This window comes from Haliotis cracherodii, unplaced genomic scaffold, assembly GCF_022045235.1.
Source record: "Haliotis cracherodii isolate W230 unplaced genomic scaffold, xgHalCrac1.p SCAF_3, whole genome shotgun sequence".
Lineage (NCBI taxonomy): Eukaryota > Metazoa > Mollusca > Gastropoda > Lepetellida > Haliotidae > Haliotis > Haliotis cracherodii.
The window spans coordinates 26,939,022-26,954,852 of record NW_027266286.1 but is presented as its reverse complement, the minus strand read 5'-3'; the positions used below and the strand labels follow the sequence as shown (position 1 = coordinate 26,954,852).

Below are 15,831 nucleotides of genomic sequence, written 5' to 3'. Positions count from 1 at the left end.
GCCGACCAGTCCTTGTTTTAGCCCCTTAATGCCGAGCACCAGACAGGGTCACAACAAGTACCATCTTTTAACATCTTTTGGTATGATGCGGCCGGGGATCAAACCCCGGACCTTCCGCTCTCCGGGCGGACGCTCTACCTCTAGACCACGGAGGCGGTCATCATTATATGTGAATTTTAGCGTTAGCATACGGACAATTATGAGCCTGGCTAGACCTAATAAAATTTTACTAGACTCAGGCTTCAGCATGTTCAGATTGAAGGTCTTCTAACTAATGGCTAAATCCACAGGCTGAAGATATGCTACTCAACATTTAACAGGGATACTGAGATAGAGAAGCCTTTCAAGGCAATACCTGACAAATTATTAGTAATCATTTTGTTTCATCATAACAGAAGTGGACTATCCACATCAGAAGTTGAAACTAATTAAACATAATATTTCAGCTGCAGTCTCATTCAAACATTTCAAACTTCTGTAAATGTATTTTTAAAATGAAGAACATAAGAAACAAAACTACCAAGTCACCATACAATGACAACATAACCCATGCTTGCCATAAAAGGCGACTACGTTTGTTGTAAGAGGCAACTAATGGGATTGTGTGGTCAATTTCCATGACTTGGTTTGTGCATGTCATATCCCAATTGTGTTTATTGATGCTAATGATGTCAATCACTGGATTGTCTGGTCCAAACTTGATTATTTACAGACTGCCGTCATATAGCATGAACATTGCTGAGTGCGGTATGAAACAACAAACAAACATATACCTGAGGCTCAACAGATGCTTGCTTTTTCTTCATCGCCAATGACTTCAACAACTGTGCTCGCAATAACGCGGCCTCATCTCCCTCTTCCTCTGCATCAACAACCGGTGGAGGGGGAGGTGGAGGTTGAGGCGTCATCCCATCTTCAGGGGGAGGAGGACCTTCAGGAAGGGGAGGGGCTTCTGGAGGCGGGGGCACGGGAGGGGGTGGGTCAGCTGGCAGTGGAGGGGGAGGGATTGGACCCATGGTGATGGGAGGGGGCGGGGGTGGGGGCACCATGAACGGGAGCTCCTGAGCTTGTGGAAGCCACTGCTGTGGAAGCTGGCCATAGAATGACGGAAGTAGGACAGGATCTGGTAGCTCTAAAGTCTGAAATAACATATCCCTTTGAAAGAAGTTGTTCGCTACTGCTAAAAGGTTTTATTTGATATCATAATAAACATGATGAGATCGTATATAATAAAGTTATATACATATACTACTATATTACATATACTACTCCTGGACATGGTAGATTAACTATAGTCAGATGGAAAAATAGGGAGTTCCTCAACTTCTTTCGAGTTGCATAGACCATTTAGACCAAATGATTTGTTTCGCTTTTTCAAAAGACAGTTTGATTTGAGGTGCTAGAAAGGGCAAAGCATCAAACAAGCAATCAAACATTTCTAATCTCAACAATTCACCCAATTCAAATTAACCCAAAACTACATCAGTGCACTTCTCCTTTATCTTTGTCTGATTTAATGGTTATTTTAATCCCTTTTGTCAGTTACATATTTCAGGAATGCGCAATATAATCTCATCCCAAAAACATTCAACATTTTGCTATAGCACATTACTAGACCCAGGCATGTATTGGTAAACCATACCTGGACCTCCGAATATGCATGATAGTTTCAATAACACTTTCATGATCTTTTATTATCTGATTTAAAAGATATTTTAATTACTTTTGTCAGTTATATATTTCAGGAATGCTCAATATAATCTCATCCCAAAAACATTCAACATTTTGCTATAGCACATTACTAGACCCAGGCATGTATTGGTAAACCATACCTGGACCTCCGAATATGCATGATAGTTTCAATAACACTTTCATGATCTTTATTATCTGATTTAAAGGGTATTTTAATTATTTTTGTCAGTTTCATATTTCAGGAATGCTCAACATAATCTCATCCCAAAAACATTCAACATTTTCTATAGCACATTACTAGACCCAGGCATGTATTGGTAAACCATACCTGGACCTCCGAATATGCATGATAGTTTCAATAACACTTTCATGATCTTTTATTATCTGATATAAAGGGAATTTTAATTAATTTTGTCAGTTACATTTTTCAGGAATGTGCAATATAATCTCATCCCAAAAACATTCAACATTTTCTATAGCACATTACTAGACCCAGGCATGTATTGGTAAACCATACCTGGACCTCCAAATATGCATGATAGTTTCAATAACACTTTCATGATCTTTTATTATCTGATTTAAGGGGTATTTTAATTATTTTTGTCAGTTACATATTTCAGGAATGCTCAATATAATCTCATCCCAAAAACATTCAACATTTTCTGTAGCACATTACTAGACCCAGGCATGTATTGGTACACCATACCTGGACCTCCGAATATGCATGATAGTTTCAATAACACTTTCATGATCTTTTATTATCTGATTTAAAGGGAATTTTAATCACTTTTGTCAGTTACATATTTCAGGAATGCTCAATATAATCTCATCCCAAAAACATTCAACATTTTCTATAGCACATTACTAGACCCAGGCATGTATTGGTAAACCATACCTGGACCTCCGAATATGCATGATAGTTTCAATAACAATTTTATGATCTTTTATTATCTGATATAAAGGGTATTTTAATCACATTTGTCAGTTACATATTTCAGGAATGCTCAATATAATCTCATCCCAAAAACATTCAACATTTTCTATAGCACATTACTAGACCCAGGCATGTATTGGTAAACCATACCTGGACCTCCGAATATGCATGATAGTTTCAATAACAATTTTATGATCTTTTATTATCTGATATAAAGGGTATTTCAATCACTTTTGTCAGTTACATATTTCAGGAATGCTCAATATAATCTCATCCTAAAAACATTCAACATTTTCTATAACACATTACTAGACCCAGGCATGTATTGGTAAACCATACCTGGACCTCCGAATATGCATGATAGTTTCAATAACACTTTCATGATCTTTTATAATCTGATTTAAAGAGAATTTTAATTAATTTTGTCAGTTACATTTTTCAGGAATGCTCAATATAATCTCATCCCAAAAACATTCAACATTTTCTATAGCACATTACTAGACCCAGGCATGTATTGGTAAACCATACCTGGACCTCCGAATATGCATGATAGTTTCAATAACACTTTCATGATCTTTTATCATCTGATATAAAGGGTATTTTAATCACATTTGTCAGTTACATATTTCAGGAATGCTCAATATAATCACATCCCAAAAACATTCAACATTTTCTATAGCACATTACTAGACCCAGGCATGTATTGGTAAACCATACCTGGACCTCCGAATATGCATGATAGTTTCAATAACACTTTCATGATCTTTTATAATCTGATTTAAAGAGAATTTTAATTAATTTTGTCAGTTACATTTTTCAGGAATGCTCAATATAATCTCATCCCAAAAACATTCAACATTTTCTATAGCACATTACTAGACCCAGGCATGTATTGGTAAACCATACCTGGACCTCCGAATATGCATGATAGTTTCAATAACACTTTCATGATCTTTTATCATCTGATGTAATGGGTATTTTAATTATTTTTTTCAGTTATATATTTCAGGAATGCTCAATATAATCTCATCCCAAAAACATTCAACATTTTCTATAGCACATTACTAGACCCAGGCATGTATTGGTAAACCATACCTGGACCTCCGAATATGCATGATAGTTTCAATAACAATTTTATGATCTATTATTATCTGATATAAAGGGTATTTTAATTAATTTTGTCAGTTACATATTTCAGGAATGCTCAATATAATCTCATCCCAAAAACATTCAACATTTTCTATAGCACATTACTAGACCCAGGCATGTATTGGTAAACCATACCTGGACCTCCGAATATGCATGATAGTTTCAATAACAATTTTATGATCTTTTACTATCTGATATAAAGGGTATTTTAATCACATTTGTCAGTTACATATTTCAGGAATGCTCAATATAATCTCATCCCAAAAACATTCAACATTTTCTATAGCACATTACTAGACCCAGGCATGTATTGGTAAACCATACCTGGACCTCCGAATATGCATGATAGTTTCAATAACACTTTCATGATCTTTTATTATCTGATGTAATGGGTATTTTAATTATTTTTGTCAGTTATATATTTCAGGAATGCTCAATATAATCTCATCCCAAAAACATTCAACATTTTCTATAGCACATTACTAGACCCAGGCATGTATTGGTAAACCATACCTGGACCTCCGAATATGCATGATAGTTTCAATAACACTTTCATGATCTTTTATTATCTGATATAAAGGGTATTTCAATCACTTTTGTCAGTTACATATTTCAGGAATGCTCAATATAATCTCATCCTAAAAACATTCAACATTTTCTATAGCACATTACTAGACCCAGGCATGTATTGGTAAACCATACCTGGACCTCCGAGTATGCATGATAGTTTCAATAACAATTTTATGATCTTTTATTATCTGATATAAAGGGTATTTTAATCACATTTGTCAGTTACATATTTCAGGAATGCTCAATATAATCTCATCCCAAAAACATTCAACATTTTCTATAGCACATTACAAGACCCAGGCATGTATTGGTAAACCATACCTGGACCTCCGAATATGCATGATAGTTTCAATAACACTTTCATGATCTTTTATTATCTGATATAAAGGGTATTTTAATCACTTATGTCAGTTACATATTTCAGGAATGTGCAATATAATCTCATCCCAAAAACATTCAACATTTTCTATAGCACATTACTAGACCCAGGCATGTATTGGTAAACCATACCTGGACCTCCGAATATGCATGATAGTTTCAATAACACTTTCATGATCTTTTATTATCTGATATAAAGGGTATTTTAATCACTTTTGTCAGTTACATATTTCAGGAATGCTCAATATAATCTCATCCCAAATACATTCACCATGTATGCATGACTATTTTATTTACCATAGATTACTCTTTCAAAATATTTTATTGTTTGATTTTATTGGTTTCTAAATTACTTTGTCAGGGACAATTTCCACAAAATCTCCCAAAACATTCAACATTGTCTATAGAACACAACTAGTCCCAAGCATCAATATTTCAATGACACTTTTAACATCTTTTTTGGCCTGATGATACTGTATGACCTCTAAATATGCATGGAATAATCAAAGGTGATCGAAGACAAAATGGCCCACTTTTTTATCTCCACAACAGAGTTCTTTCCTCTGACAAGGCATTCCAGACTGATCTGTTAAATGACACTTAGACAGGATGTTGAAGGTCCCAATTCCATGCATTGCTGAAAAGTCCCTGACTAATCTGCATACTGCCAGACTACTATACAGTTTACCAGGCTTTAGATAGACTCACCACTGGTTTCATTGCGATATGAAAGTCTGGGTCTGACTGGAACTCCTCCAGCCCCACACCGCCCTCCATGTTGGCCACTGAAACATGGGGACACACATGAAAGTCCAGGCCTCAGCAGCATAGAGAGGTTAGAGATAAGTTTATGCCATCTTGAACAGTATTTCTATATCATATCATCTTCCCATGGCAAGGGATTTCGGATGGGGTTGTTATGGACATGAGTGAGTGAGTTGTGTTTAACGCCGCTTTTAACAGTATTCTAGTTATATCTCGGCGTGGCAGCTTAATCCGGGAGGAAAGCCCGGAGTGATGTCTCAGATGTTTATCACTTTGGTGAAACCCACGAGCACGGGTATGGTGCTGACAAACCTAGAAACATAATCGGGGCAAACCGGGATTCGAACCCACAATCATAGGTTTCTGGTGTGTCCACGGGACGCAACTCTGCACAGCGAATAGCGGTGCCTTTGACGACTGGGCCACCCGTGCCCCCTTATGGACATGAAAATGGTTGTCCCCATGTGATCACTCTACCAATGACATATAAAATGTTTAACATCCGTGAAGCCTTTTGCTACCAGTGAACACTTTATATGTCATTGGTTGAGTGGTGACAACCATCTTCATGCCCCCCCCCCCCTCAAACAGAAACATCAACATGAATATTGTGCTGACATGGATCCTGGCATGGTAAGGGGACACAACTCTCCAGAGAGATTCATTGCAATAAGACAATAAATGATGTACATAATACATAAGACTGCTCCGTGGCACTCACTGTTGGACTCCTCGCTGCTGTCAATCTCCATCTCCACCTCCTCGTAGTTGTCCTGCAGCTGCACACTGTTGGCCTTCACCTCCAAGGACTTGCTTCCTGTAGCCTTGACCTTCAACTGCACAACAATGGCAAGATGCTCATACTGGCTGTCATAACTCATACTGTCATAGACACTGGAGTGAACTTGGTCAATTCATATTTATAACATTGGCTAAAATTTCTACGTGTCATCAGATAAGTCCAGAAGGCAGATATTTATTGAACTATACTAACAATACTTATTACCACAGAGTATTGGCCGACCTGGGATATAGGTTGACCCCTAACCAGGGTTAGAACTTAACACTAGCCTGCTAAAGCCCGAGGCTAGTAAAAATTCCTTTGGGCTTGTACAAATTTCTCAATTTCCCCATTGTTGTAACACTACATGGGCATTTTATGTGTACCCGGGCTAGTAAAGCTTTTGAGTTTAGTTCTTATCCTGCTAACCTGACTCTTAAAATCCTAACATATATGGCTGGCAATCCTTATGAAATACAACTGCCTAAAGTGTTGCAAGCAGAATTTAGAAATAGAATTCCTTTGAAACATTCACTTTAACATGATAATTCAGTATAAACATGAAAACAGTGTTATCACTATCCCCCACCATGAGGCACATTAGAAGTTTGTTTGTTCACTTAGTAGAGAACAAAAACTATAAAAAAAAAGAGCCCAATAAAGCCTTAAGAAAATATAGGCACTTGGGCGACTTTTTGTCAACAGAAAAAAATTATTAAACTTGAAATTAATGCACACAAAAGGTCCTTTCTCGGGATAAAATAACTCAGTCTTGATAAGTATCTCTTAGATAAGCTTTAGTAGTTTGTGAGAAAACTTGGCCCCTTTGCACAAATAACAGGAATCGAAGACCGTAACTCTGTAAACAATGAAATAGATGGGAACAACTTTTTAACTTAGTCTTGACAAGTATCTCTTAGATAAGCATGCAAACTTTCATTCTTGTAGCTTCAGTAGTTTCTGAGAAAGTTGAAAAGCATGGAGCAAGGGCCATAACTCTGTAAAATATGAATGTGCGACACCAATTTTTTTTTAACTCTTTTGAGGTCGTGACCAGTAACATCAGTGTTCAAAATTTCATTCCTCTAACTTGAATATTTTTTGAGAACATTTGTCCCCATTGAGAAGCGGATGGATGGATGGAAAGACTAACTCCGTTCCAATATCCCCACCCCACTTCGAGGCCGGGGATAATAATCAGTGCTCCCCGACAAGAATGATCATTCAAGATTACATTCTGACACTTTCATTCATATATTTTTTTACAAAACCTAAATTGAAATGTATGAATAACTTTTATTTTAGGTTTGGAATTATATTTCTACCAATATGGCAACTGACTGTTAAAATATGAACGTGATTAGGCAACATATTTCTATCAATAACTCACAGCACACTGGTTGATCGGCAAACTACTTTCAAAATCCAGTAACTCTTTTAAGGGATCTGGCAGACCTCCCTTTCCACCCTTTGAGTTCGTTTTTTGTCAATGTTTTGGTTCAACTAAGCATTTTAGGCATTAAATAATTGGTTCTAGACTAAAATCTCATTTTTGCATCAAATTCAGATTAGTTTGTTATTTTACTGGCAGATACCAGACATAAATCAAAATTTGTGTAATGTGTATCAACGCATCCTCTCACCTTGCTCCTGTGGTTAATCAGCTGAAGGAATCGAGCAATCTTTTCATCAGTATCCGACAGGGAGAGTATACGCTCAATTTCTTGTTTTTCAAAGTCATTGTCTTTTTTCGCCAGTGTCTTTTTTCTGTCGTTACTTTTGGATCGCCTTTGTTGAACTTTTCTAGGTGACCTCGAAGGTTGACTATCTTTTCCTGAAGAAAGGAGTGAAAGCATGAGTTTGGTGAAACATGTGAAACTTGCTTTGAGTAATATTACAATAACCTGCTGTATCACTGATTGTCAGTATAATGTGGGAAGGATCTGTTTGCTTGTTGTTTGTTGTTGAGCACTCTGCTATATTCCAGCTATATGATGGCGGTCTGAAAATAATTGAGTCTGGATCTAGACAATCCAGTGATTGATATAATGAGCATCAATCCACACAATTGGGATATGATGACATACCGGATCCCATTAGTCGCCTCTTACAACAAGCATGGGTTGCTGAAGACCTTCTAACCGGGATCTTCATGGGTTATATGGGAAGGAAGCCCAAACTGACACACACTGTAGGTTACCCAACAAGCAAAGACATGCTGAAAAGCAGGGATCCATAATCAAGTGGTTGTGGGGATTCAAATCAAAAAGATTTTGACACCTCCAACCAAAGAACAAGAGACAATACTGATGTGAGATCAGGGATTTACTGGAGTCTATTTTCAATTTGAGGGGACTCTTCTCTTCATAAGTCTAAGCAAAACATCCTGGGGGTCCAAAGCATGAACATGAGGTTTCCAGGTTGCGACGTGTGGCACGCTTCACTTATGTTATAGAAGTGCACAGTCTCAGAAATTAAAACAAGTATTTCTGCCAACAATTTTTACCTGACACAGATCGCCTCCGATCTGATCTATCACTGGACCGGGTCTGTATCTGTCTCCTTGGGGTGTCTCTGACTCGAGAGCTCTGACTTTTCGTGTTCCTACTTCCTGAAGACTTAGGGCTGACCTTCTTTCCTGGACCCCCATTTAAGGGCGGTGTTTTGTTGGGTTCTGCTTTACTGGTTGTCTTGTTGGCTCGAGCCCCAGCTGAAGCTAGAGCAATCTTCCTCAGCTCATCCAAATCCAACTCCTCTTCTTCCTCTTCCACACCCTGTAAACCATAGCAACAGTTTAAGGAACTTGTAATGATAAACACTTCCTCTCTCCAGCCCACTATCAGTCTGCAATATAAGACAGTAGTCTAAAGCCATACCTAGTAAAATTTCTTTCAGTCTAGTAACACGAGTGAGGGAGTATGGTCTTACATCACTTTTAGTCATATTCCTGCAATATCACAGTGGTGATACCACAAATGGGTTTCATATATTGTACCCATATGGACATTTGAACCCAGGCTTTAAGCGTGACAAGCGAACGTTTCAACCACTAGGCTACCCACCGCCCCTCTCCTAACATGACTGAGTAAGCTTCGCCAATATTCAAGATATCATTATCATGATTATGTGAGGTGTAAAATATTTAAAGGGAAGATGAAGGACATCTTTGGCTAGTTTTAGATTCAGAACGGGTTTTTTTCAAAATCAACATGATCAATGACCATATCTTACATGTCTTATGAAACAAAATTTCAAGTGTCTTTTATAAAGATATGATGATGATGGTATTTCCATCACATCTGTAGTTTGAATCCTCATCTTCATGATCTTCCACAGTGTTCTGCCAAAAACTGAAAAAGTGGGGACAAGGACCCCTTCAGCATATGGGGCCTCTCTGAGAGATCACATAATACTAACAACCCGATATGCAGATTATTGATGCAGAATCACCGGCCAAAACGTTAGTGACACACAGGATATTCGCACGACATATTTCTCAGATGTAGCGAATATCAGCAGCATTTAGCCTCAACAGCTTGTTTGTGATCACTGTCAGTAGCTGGTAGCAAGTTTCTTCAAGGCCCTCATTGTGAATTTAGTTTTTGTCATTGAATTAGACATCCCATGATTTATACAGAGCTGACATGTCTCAGTTTTTCTATCTTTCCTCAGTCTGTCACCATCACACTGACAGATGCGCCATGAGACACATTCTTGTGGTCAGTGATTCTGTGATACTGGGGTCATTTGGAGCAGAAACATCTGTGTTTTCATTGGAACTATGACAACAATATAATATACAACATATCCATTATCATGAATGTGTACGATGTCCCACTGAGCATAAATATTATGCGTCAATCAATAAATTATCGTTTAACACCACTTTTAACAGTATTCCAGTTATATCGTGGTGTGTCAGCTTAATGTGGTAGGAAAGCCCGAAGTGATGCAGGTCTCAAATGTTTACACTTTCAGTTAAACAACGAGCACGGGTATGTGCTGAAACACCTAGAAACATAATTGGGATGAACCAGGATTCGAAACCACAATCATTGGTTTCTGGCGTTTCCAAGGGATGCAACTCTGCACAGCGAATCTCAGCGCCTCAGACGACTGGGCCATCAGTTCCCTTAAATTATCATGAGAATTCTGCTGTCTAGGCAGAACACTATTCCCTTAATGAAGCATTCAGATCACCTAGTCAAGACTGTGTAACAGCATGTATTTAATAAGTGTCTACCATTTGAACATGCTGCAAAATGGCTAATTTTTAAGCCTGAAAATACATCCATTACAAACCTAACAAATAAATACCTGTTCTTTTTTCCCTGAATTTTCAAGGCTGTCACCATTCTTCTCAACCTTTTCTGGCGAGGCGTCAATAACGATGACCCCCCCTGCCTGGTCAGTGTTCTTAGCTGGCCCCTCCCCCGTCTTGCCATCCTTGACACTCTGCTCCTTTGGCTTCTCGGAGCCTGCAGGGAGAGAACCAGTGCTAGTTGTCTCCCCTTCCTCCTCTTCCAGGTTTTCAAGCTGCTTCTGTATTGTGCGATATTTCTCCAGCAGCTCCTCAAAGTTTCCCTCATCAGAATCCTGGTTTCTTCTTTTAAATTTTTCTGGTCCATGACGAATATTGAATCTCCAGTTTTTCCTAGCTGAGTAATTCTTAAGGACAATATGTGAGAGGTGAAGCTAAAATATAACACCGAGTTTTGCTTGAACGCATTATTTGCAAAGGTAACCGATTCGTTTTGCAATCACGTTGGTAAGCAACTAGCAGTGTTACATTTTTCAAAATTTCAGATTTTAAATGTTCGACAATTCATACAGCACCCTGGGTACAATCATTATTTACTTCATCACTTCTTTCAACCTCTGACACACAGAAGGTTGTATTTACACAGCCAATGACATTTTATTTTAATCTGAGTAAGCAGGTTTGTATATATCTTTCTATTGATGGTGAAAACTTAGAAAACATTGAAATTCATCAATTTAATTGAAATAACCTTTGTGCCATTGTCCAGTGTTTGAAATAAAAGATGAATGTCAAGGGGTCCTTGCCATAACCCTAATAATTAATATTAGTGACAAAGAAAGCCCCCAAAATAAACAACACACAGGAGAACACCTCCACACAATGTTCAAGGGTCCAAGATTACCATGATTACCACACATTTTCAAACACTGAATATCCATTATAACAATTTCAAATGAGCATCATCTCAAACAAGGAGACAAATTCATATTATATTCATGATGGAAATGTGTTTGTTGTTTATTAACATACCACTTATATAGCTGATCACAAAAAAGAAAATGTCAAGCCTCTCTGATATACTACCAATGCCATTACATATGCAAGGGCACGCAGTCTAGCATGATAAATGGACTTATCTAGAATTGATAACTAGTGCCACTGGCTGGCAAACTGAAAAAAAATATTTTGTTACAAAAATATGAAGTTCATATGTTCCTAAATTCAGAGATATTTAGAGAATGCATTTAATGCCATAATATAAAATGAAGCATTCCATCCTGTTCCTATTTGTTGTTCTTGTTATAAGTGAATACAAGTTACTTCTACAAAGCTATAAAATTGGGAATTACTTTTATACATTGTGACATGAATTGGAAAACGTTGAGTTCCAAATTAGGAACTTTTTTACGTTTGCTGCAGAAAAATCCCTGCCAATTGGTTTGAAAAATAAATAAATTATTTTATACCATTATCTACTATTATACCAGCACAGCCATGTTGGATACATTGATATGATGAAGGGTAGGAGTCCCTAAAATCGTCAGCACGATGGGGCGGTCTATCTCTTCCATAACCTAACGGGTGAATCCTCAAGCTTCGGGGGCTACCTGGCAGTGGAGCATGAGGTCTGGGTAAACTGTCATAGAAGTGCATGGGGGGACGAGGTGGTGGTGGTGGACACATGCCAACCGGTGGTGCCCAAAACCCCACTTCATCTCTTCCATGTCTGTAACGATAATCTAACTCGTCGGACTGTCTAGTGCTTCTTGACCAAGATGGAGGACTTCTTTGCCTATCCCTTCTCTGGGGTTCTAAATGTCTATTTTTTCTGTCAAAATTTCGGTCACGTCTAGAGTCATCATATTCTTCCTCGTCAGATAATTCTCCCTCTTCCTTCATAGAACTAGCGTCGTCTACTTCATTCATTGTAAATAATTGTCTAAACCTTAACTTCTTGAGCTCAAACTCGGGAGTTCCCCTCGCGTTAAATGCGTCGCCATTTTTGTAGATCGCCCCCTATCGCATCAAGAGGAATAACTCTAAATTATGTGATTGAAACGGTGAAGCATCATTATGTGCCTTGTGATATTTTCTCCATTTTACGCGACTTAATCTACACATGGGACATATCATCATGCTGTGTCGATTGATCAATTAAAGTGTGTGAATAAGTACACAAACAGTTTCTCAAATAATATGTGTGATTTGACAAACAGGTAGAAGCATAACTACAAACTATATTTCAAACCCGTGGCTCCATAAAAACAGAATTGAGGAGCAAAGTGACCAAAATGACTGGACTACATATGTTCCCTCTTACAATTTGCATCAAAACATCTTTCAAGATCAACCCAACTCGTTGATATAAATTTCGCGGAATCCGATTTGAAAATGAATTTTACACCGTTATCCCCGGGTACCTTTATTTTCCTTCTGACACTCCTGTTATCTTATCTATGATTAAAAATAGGATAACAGGAATGTCAGAAGGAAAATAAAGGTACCCGGGGATATGATTAAAATCCCCGTGAAGATTCCGGTGTGGAATAGGTCTTCAGCAACCCATGCTTGTCGTAAAAGGCGACTAACGGGATCGGGTGGTCAGGCTCGCTGACTTGGTTGATGCATGTCATCGATCCCAATTGCATGGATCGATGCTCATGATATTAATCACTGTATTTCCTATTTTCCATATCAACCACTGGTTTGCATGTCACACATTTTTTTTATTTACAGGCGTCCATGGAATATTGCTGAGTTTGGACAAAAACAACATGCACTCACTCACTCACTCACTCATATTACTCATGATCTACATTGCTAGGATCGATGCTCACTGGAATGTCTGGTCCAGACTTGATTATTTACAGACCGCCGTCATATAGCTGGAATATTGCTGAGTGCGGCGTTAAACAACAAACCAACCAACCAACCAACCAACTATGATTAAAAAATACCGCCTCCGTCCGTCGTCTAGTGGATACAGCGTCAGCTCGGAGGTTCGATCCCCTGGCTGCATCATACCAAAATACCTTAACATATGGTACTTGTTGTTATCCTGCCTGGCGCTCTACACAAAGGGGGGTGTACATGGACTGGCCGACTCGAGGTCAGTATACTGTGTCTGAGTAGGGTATTCATGTTAAACTGCGGCATGGTATCTCAGTGGGGTGGCACAATAAAACCGGCATAGGTCCGGACTAGTACAAGCAGCTACATACAGAGACGTACATGCACGTCGCTATGTAAGTATAATAATAGACGTTCAGTCTTATTTTACCTCACCTCACCTCACCTCACCTCACCTCACCTCACCTCACCCTTTCTAATTTCGATTCCAATGCCTCGTATGCTGTTAGTTTGTACTTGGGAGATTAGCATGGATCTCATGAGATGATACTTGTACATTGCAAGAATTACTGTTTTGATGTGATTTAGGTTTAAAAGGTTTAACCAAGGGAGTATATACATTTTATATGATATATTGTTACTGGGATAACAGTAACAAACGTGTTGGCGTCCACTAACTGTTTTAAACTATAGAATGCATCAAGAGGCGTAACAGAGATCCCTTATCTATATTTCATCTTCAAATTCAATATTATTTTTACAAATATAACTGGTAAATCCCTTTCTATAATCATAAGAAATCTCTGCTGACAACAGAGTCCATCGTCCGAGTGTGATTATGTCATAAGCATGTTTATGAATCACGATGAAACAGCAATTACACCAGGTGTTTGCGAAACATTTCAAGACTACTTCTTGTCCTTTCATCAAGTAGTGATTCAAATCGGGGTATGCTCTGCAGATAGATCCAGGTAGATAGTGAGTGGGTGAATATTATTTTGCGCCGCTTTATCAATTAAACGAAATTCACAACCATAAATGGGCTTCACAAATTGTATATATATGAGGAATTGAACCCGGGCCTTCGGTTTGACGAGCAAACGCTTTAACCACTAGGCCACCCTACCGCCCCTGGAGAAAGGCAAGGCCAGAAAAGGGAGAACAGACTGAACAAATAACAGGTGTAGACAGTGAACTGCATTGGAAGTATAAAGAGGTTAAACTGAATAAGTCTACTATGTCTTCATGAATACAACAGGTTCTTTTGTTGTTGTTGTTTGTTTGTTTGTTTAACGCCGCACTCAGCAATATTCCAGCCATATGACAGCGGTCTGTACATAATCGAGTCTGGACCAGACAATCCAGTGATTGACACCAAGAGCATCGATCTACGCAATTGGGATACGGTGACATGCATCAACCAAGTCAGCGAGCCTGAACACCCGATCCTTTTAGTCGCCTCTTACGATAAGCATAGTAATCTTTTACGACAAGCGTGGTTTGATGAAGACCTGTTCTTACCCGGATGTTCACGGGTGGTAACTACAGGTTCTAAATTAGGTGAGGTGAAAGATTATTGCACTTATGTAGCGACGTGCATGCTGTTCATTGTTCGGACTAAATGCCGGGGGGTTTGGTTCGCTGACTTACCAGCCAGTTGCAACGAAGGTGTCGTTTTTGACGCTTCTATGTTTCTATCCATCAGATTAATACATTTTGCAAGATGAGTCAATGTAGCATGCCCGATTACCAGATTTCCTCCACTAAGAGGATCAATGTGTCCGCGAACTACATTGATTTTCGATGTCTTGAGTGAGTGAGTGAGTTGGGTTTAATGCCGCTGTGTATTTCTGTTGTATCGACCGACATGACCTCTTTAGTAAAACCCGTGAACATGGGCAGTATGCAAATTAACCAAGGATCATAATCATGGCGAATGTGGGATTTGAACGTCCATCAATCTCATAAAAATCAGGTCATCGTTCTCGCTACCGCTAAACAAAAATCGACGTGTACCGGTAGTGAGCGCTATGATATTATTTGAAAGAGATCGGAACGTTCGTCGAATCCTGGCCCGATCGAAGGACGCAGCTTTGCACATCACATTGTGCACAGTGTCTCGGCCGACTGGTTCGTCGTACCTCAGAGTCGATTAGAATTGTACAGTTATCTGACGCGGTCTGTAAATAATGGACTAAATCGGATTATCCAGTGATTGATATTTTGAGTGACAGTCCACAACGTCGGGGCCCCCTGGCATATTAACCAAGTCACTAAGTCTGACCACCCAATCCATTTGGTCACCTCTTACGTCGAAGCTGGGATCAATTCTAACCCGGAATCCCCAACGGGCAAGGTAACTGGTTTGATTCGACTTTAAAGATACAAAAAAGTTCATACTAGTCTAAAATGTACATTGGACCTCATTTTATCTTGCCCGTGTGTAGA

At 38.7% G+C, this 15,831-nt stretch overlaps 1 protein-coding gene across 1 annotated transcript in view; it reads right to left on the bottom strand.

The window, feature by feature from the left end:
• LOC139476113 (zinc finger C3H1 domain-containing protein-like) overlaps positions 1-12,538 on the bottom strand; it is a 100,742-nt gene extending 88,204 nt beyond the window's left edge. The window contains exons 1-7 of the mRNA XM_071259370.1: positions 12,039-12,538; positions 10,587-10,927; positions 8,776-9,043; positions 7,913-8,103; positions 6,210-6,324; positions 5,432-5,508; positions 774-1,139 (exon numbers count right to left, since the gene is read on the bottom strand). Of these exons, the coding sequence (XP_071115471.1) occupies positions 774-1,139; positions 5,432-5,508; positions 6,210-6,324; positions 7,913-8,103; positions 8,776-9,043; positions 10,587-10,927; positions 12,039-12,459 (1,779 nt within the window). The 5' untranslated portion in view covers positions 12,460-12,538. The remainder of the gene's footprint in view (positions 1-773; positions 1,140-5,431; positions 5,509-6,209; positions 6,325-7,912; positions 8,104-8,775; positions 9,044-10,586; positions 10,928-12,038) is intronic.
• Between the last annotated feature and the right edge of the window lie 3,293 nt (positions 12,539-15,831).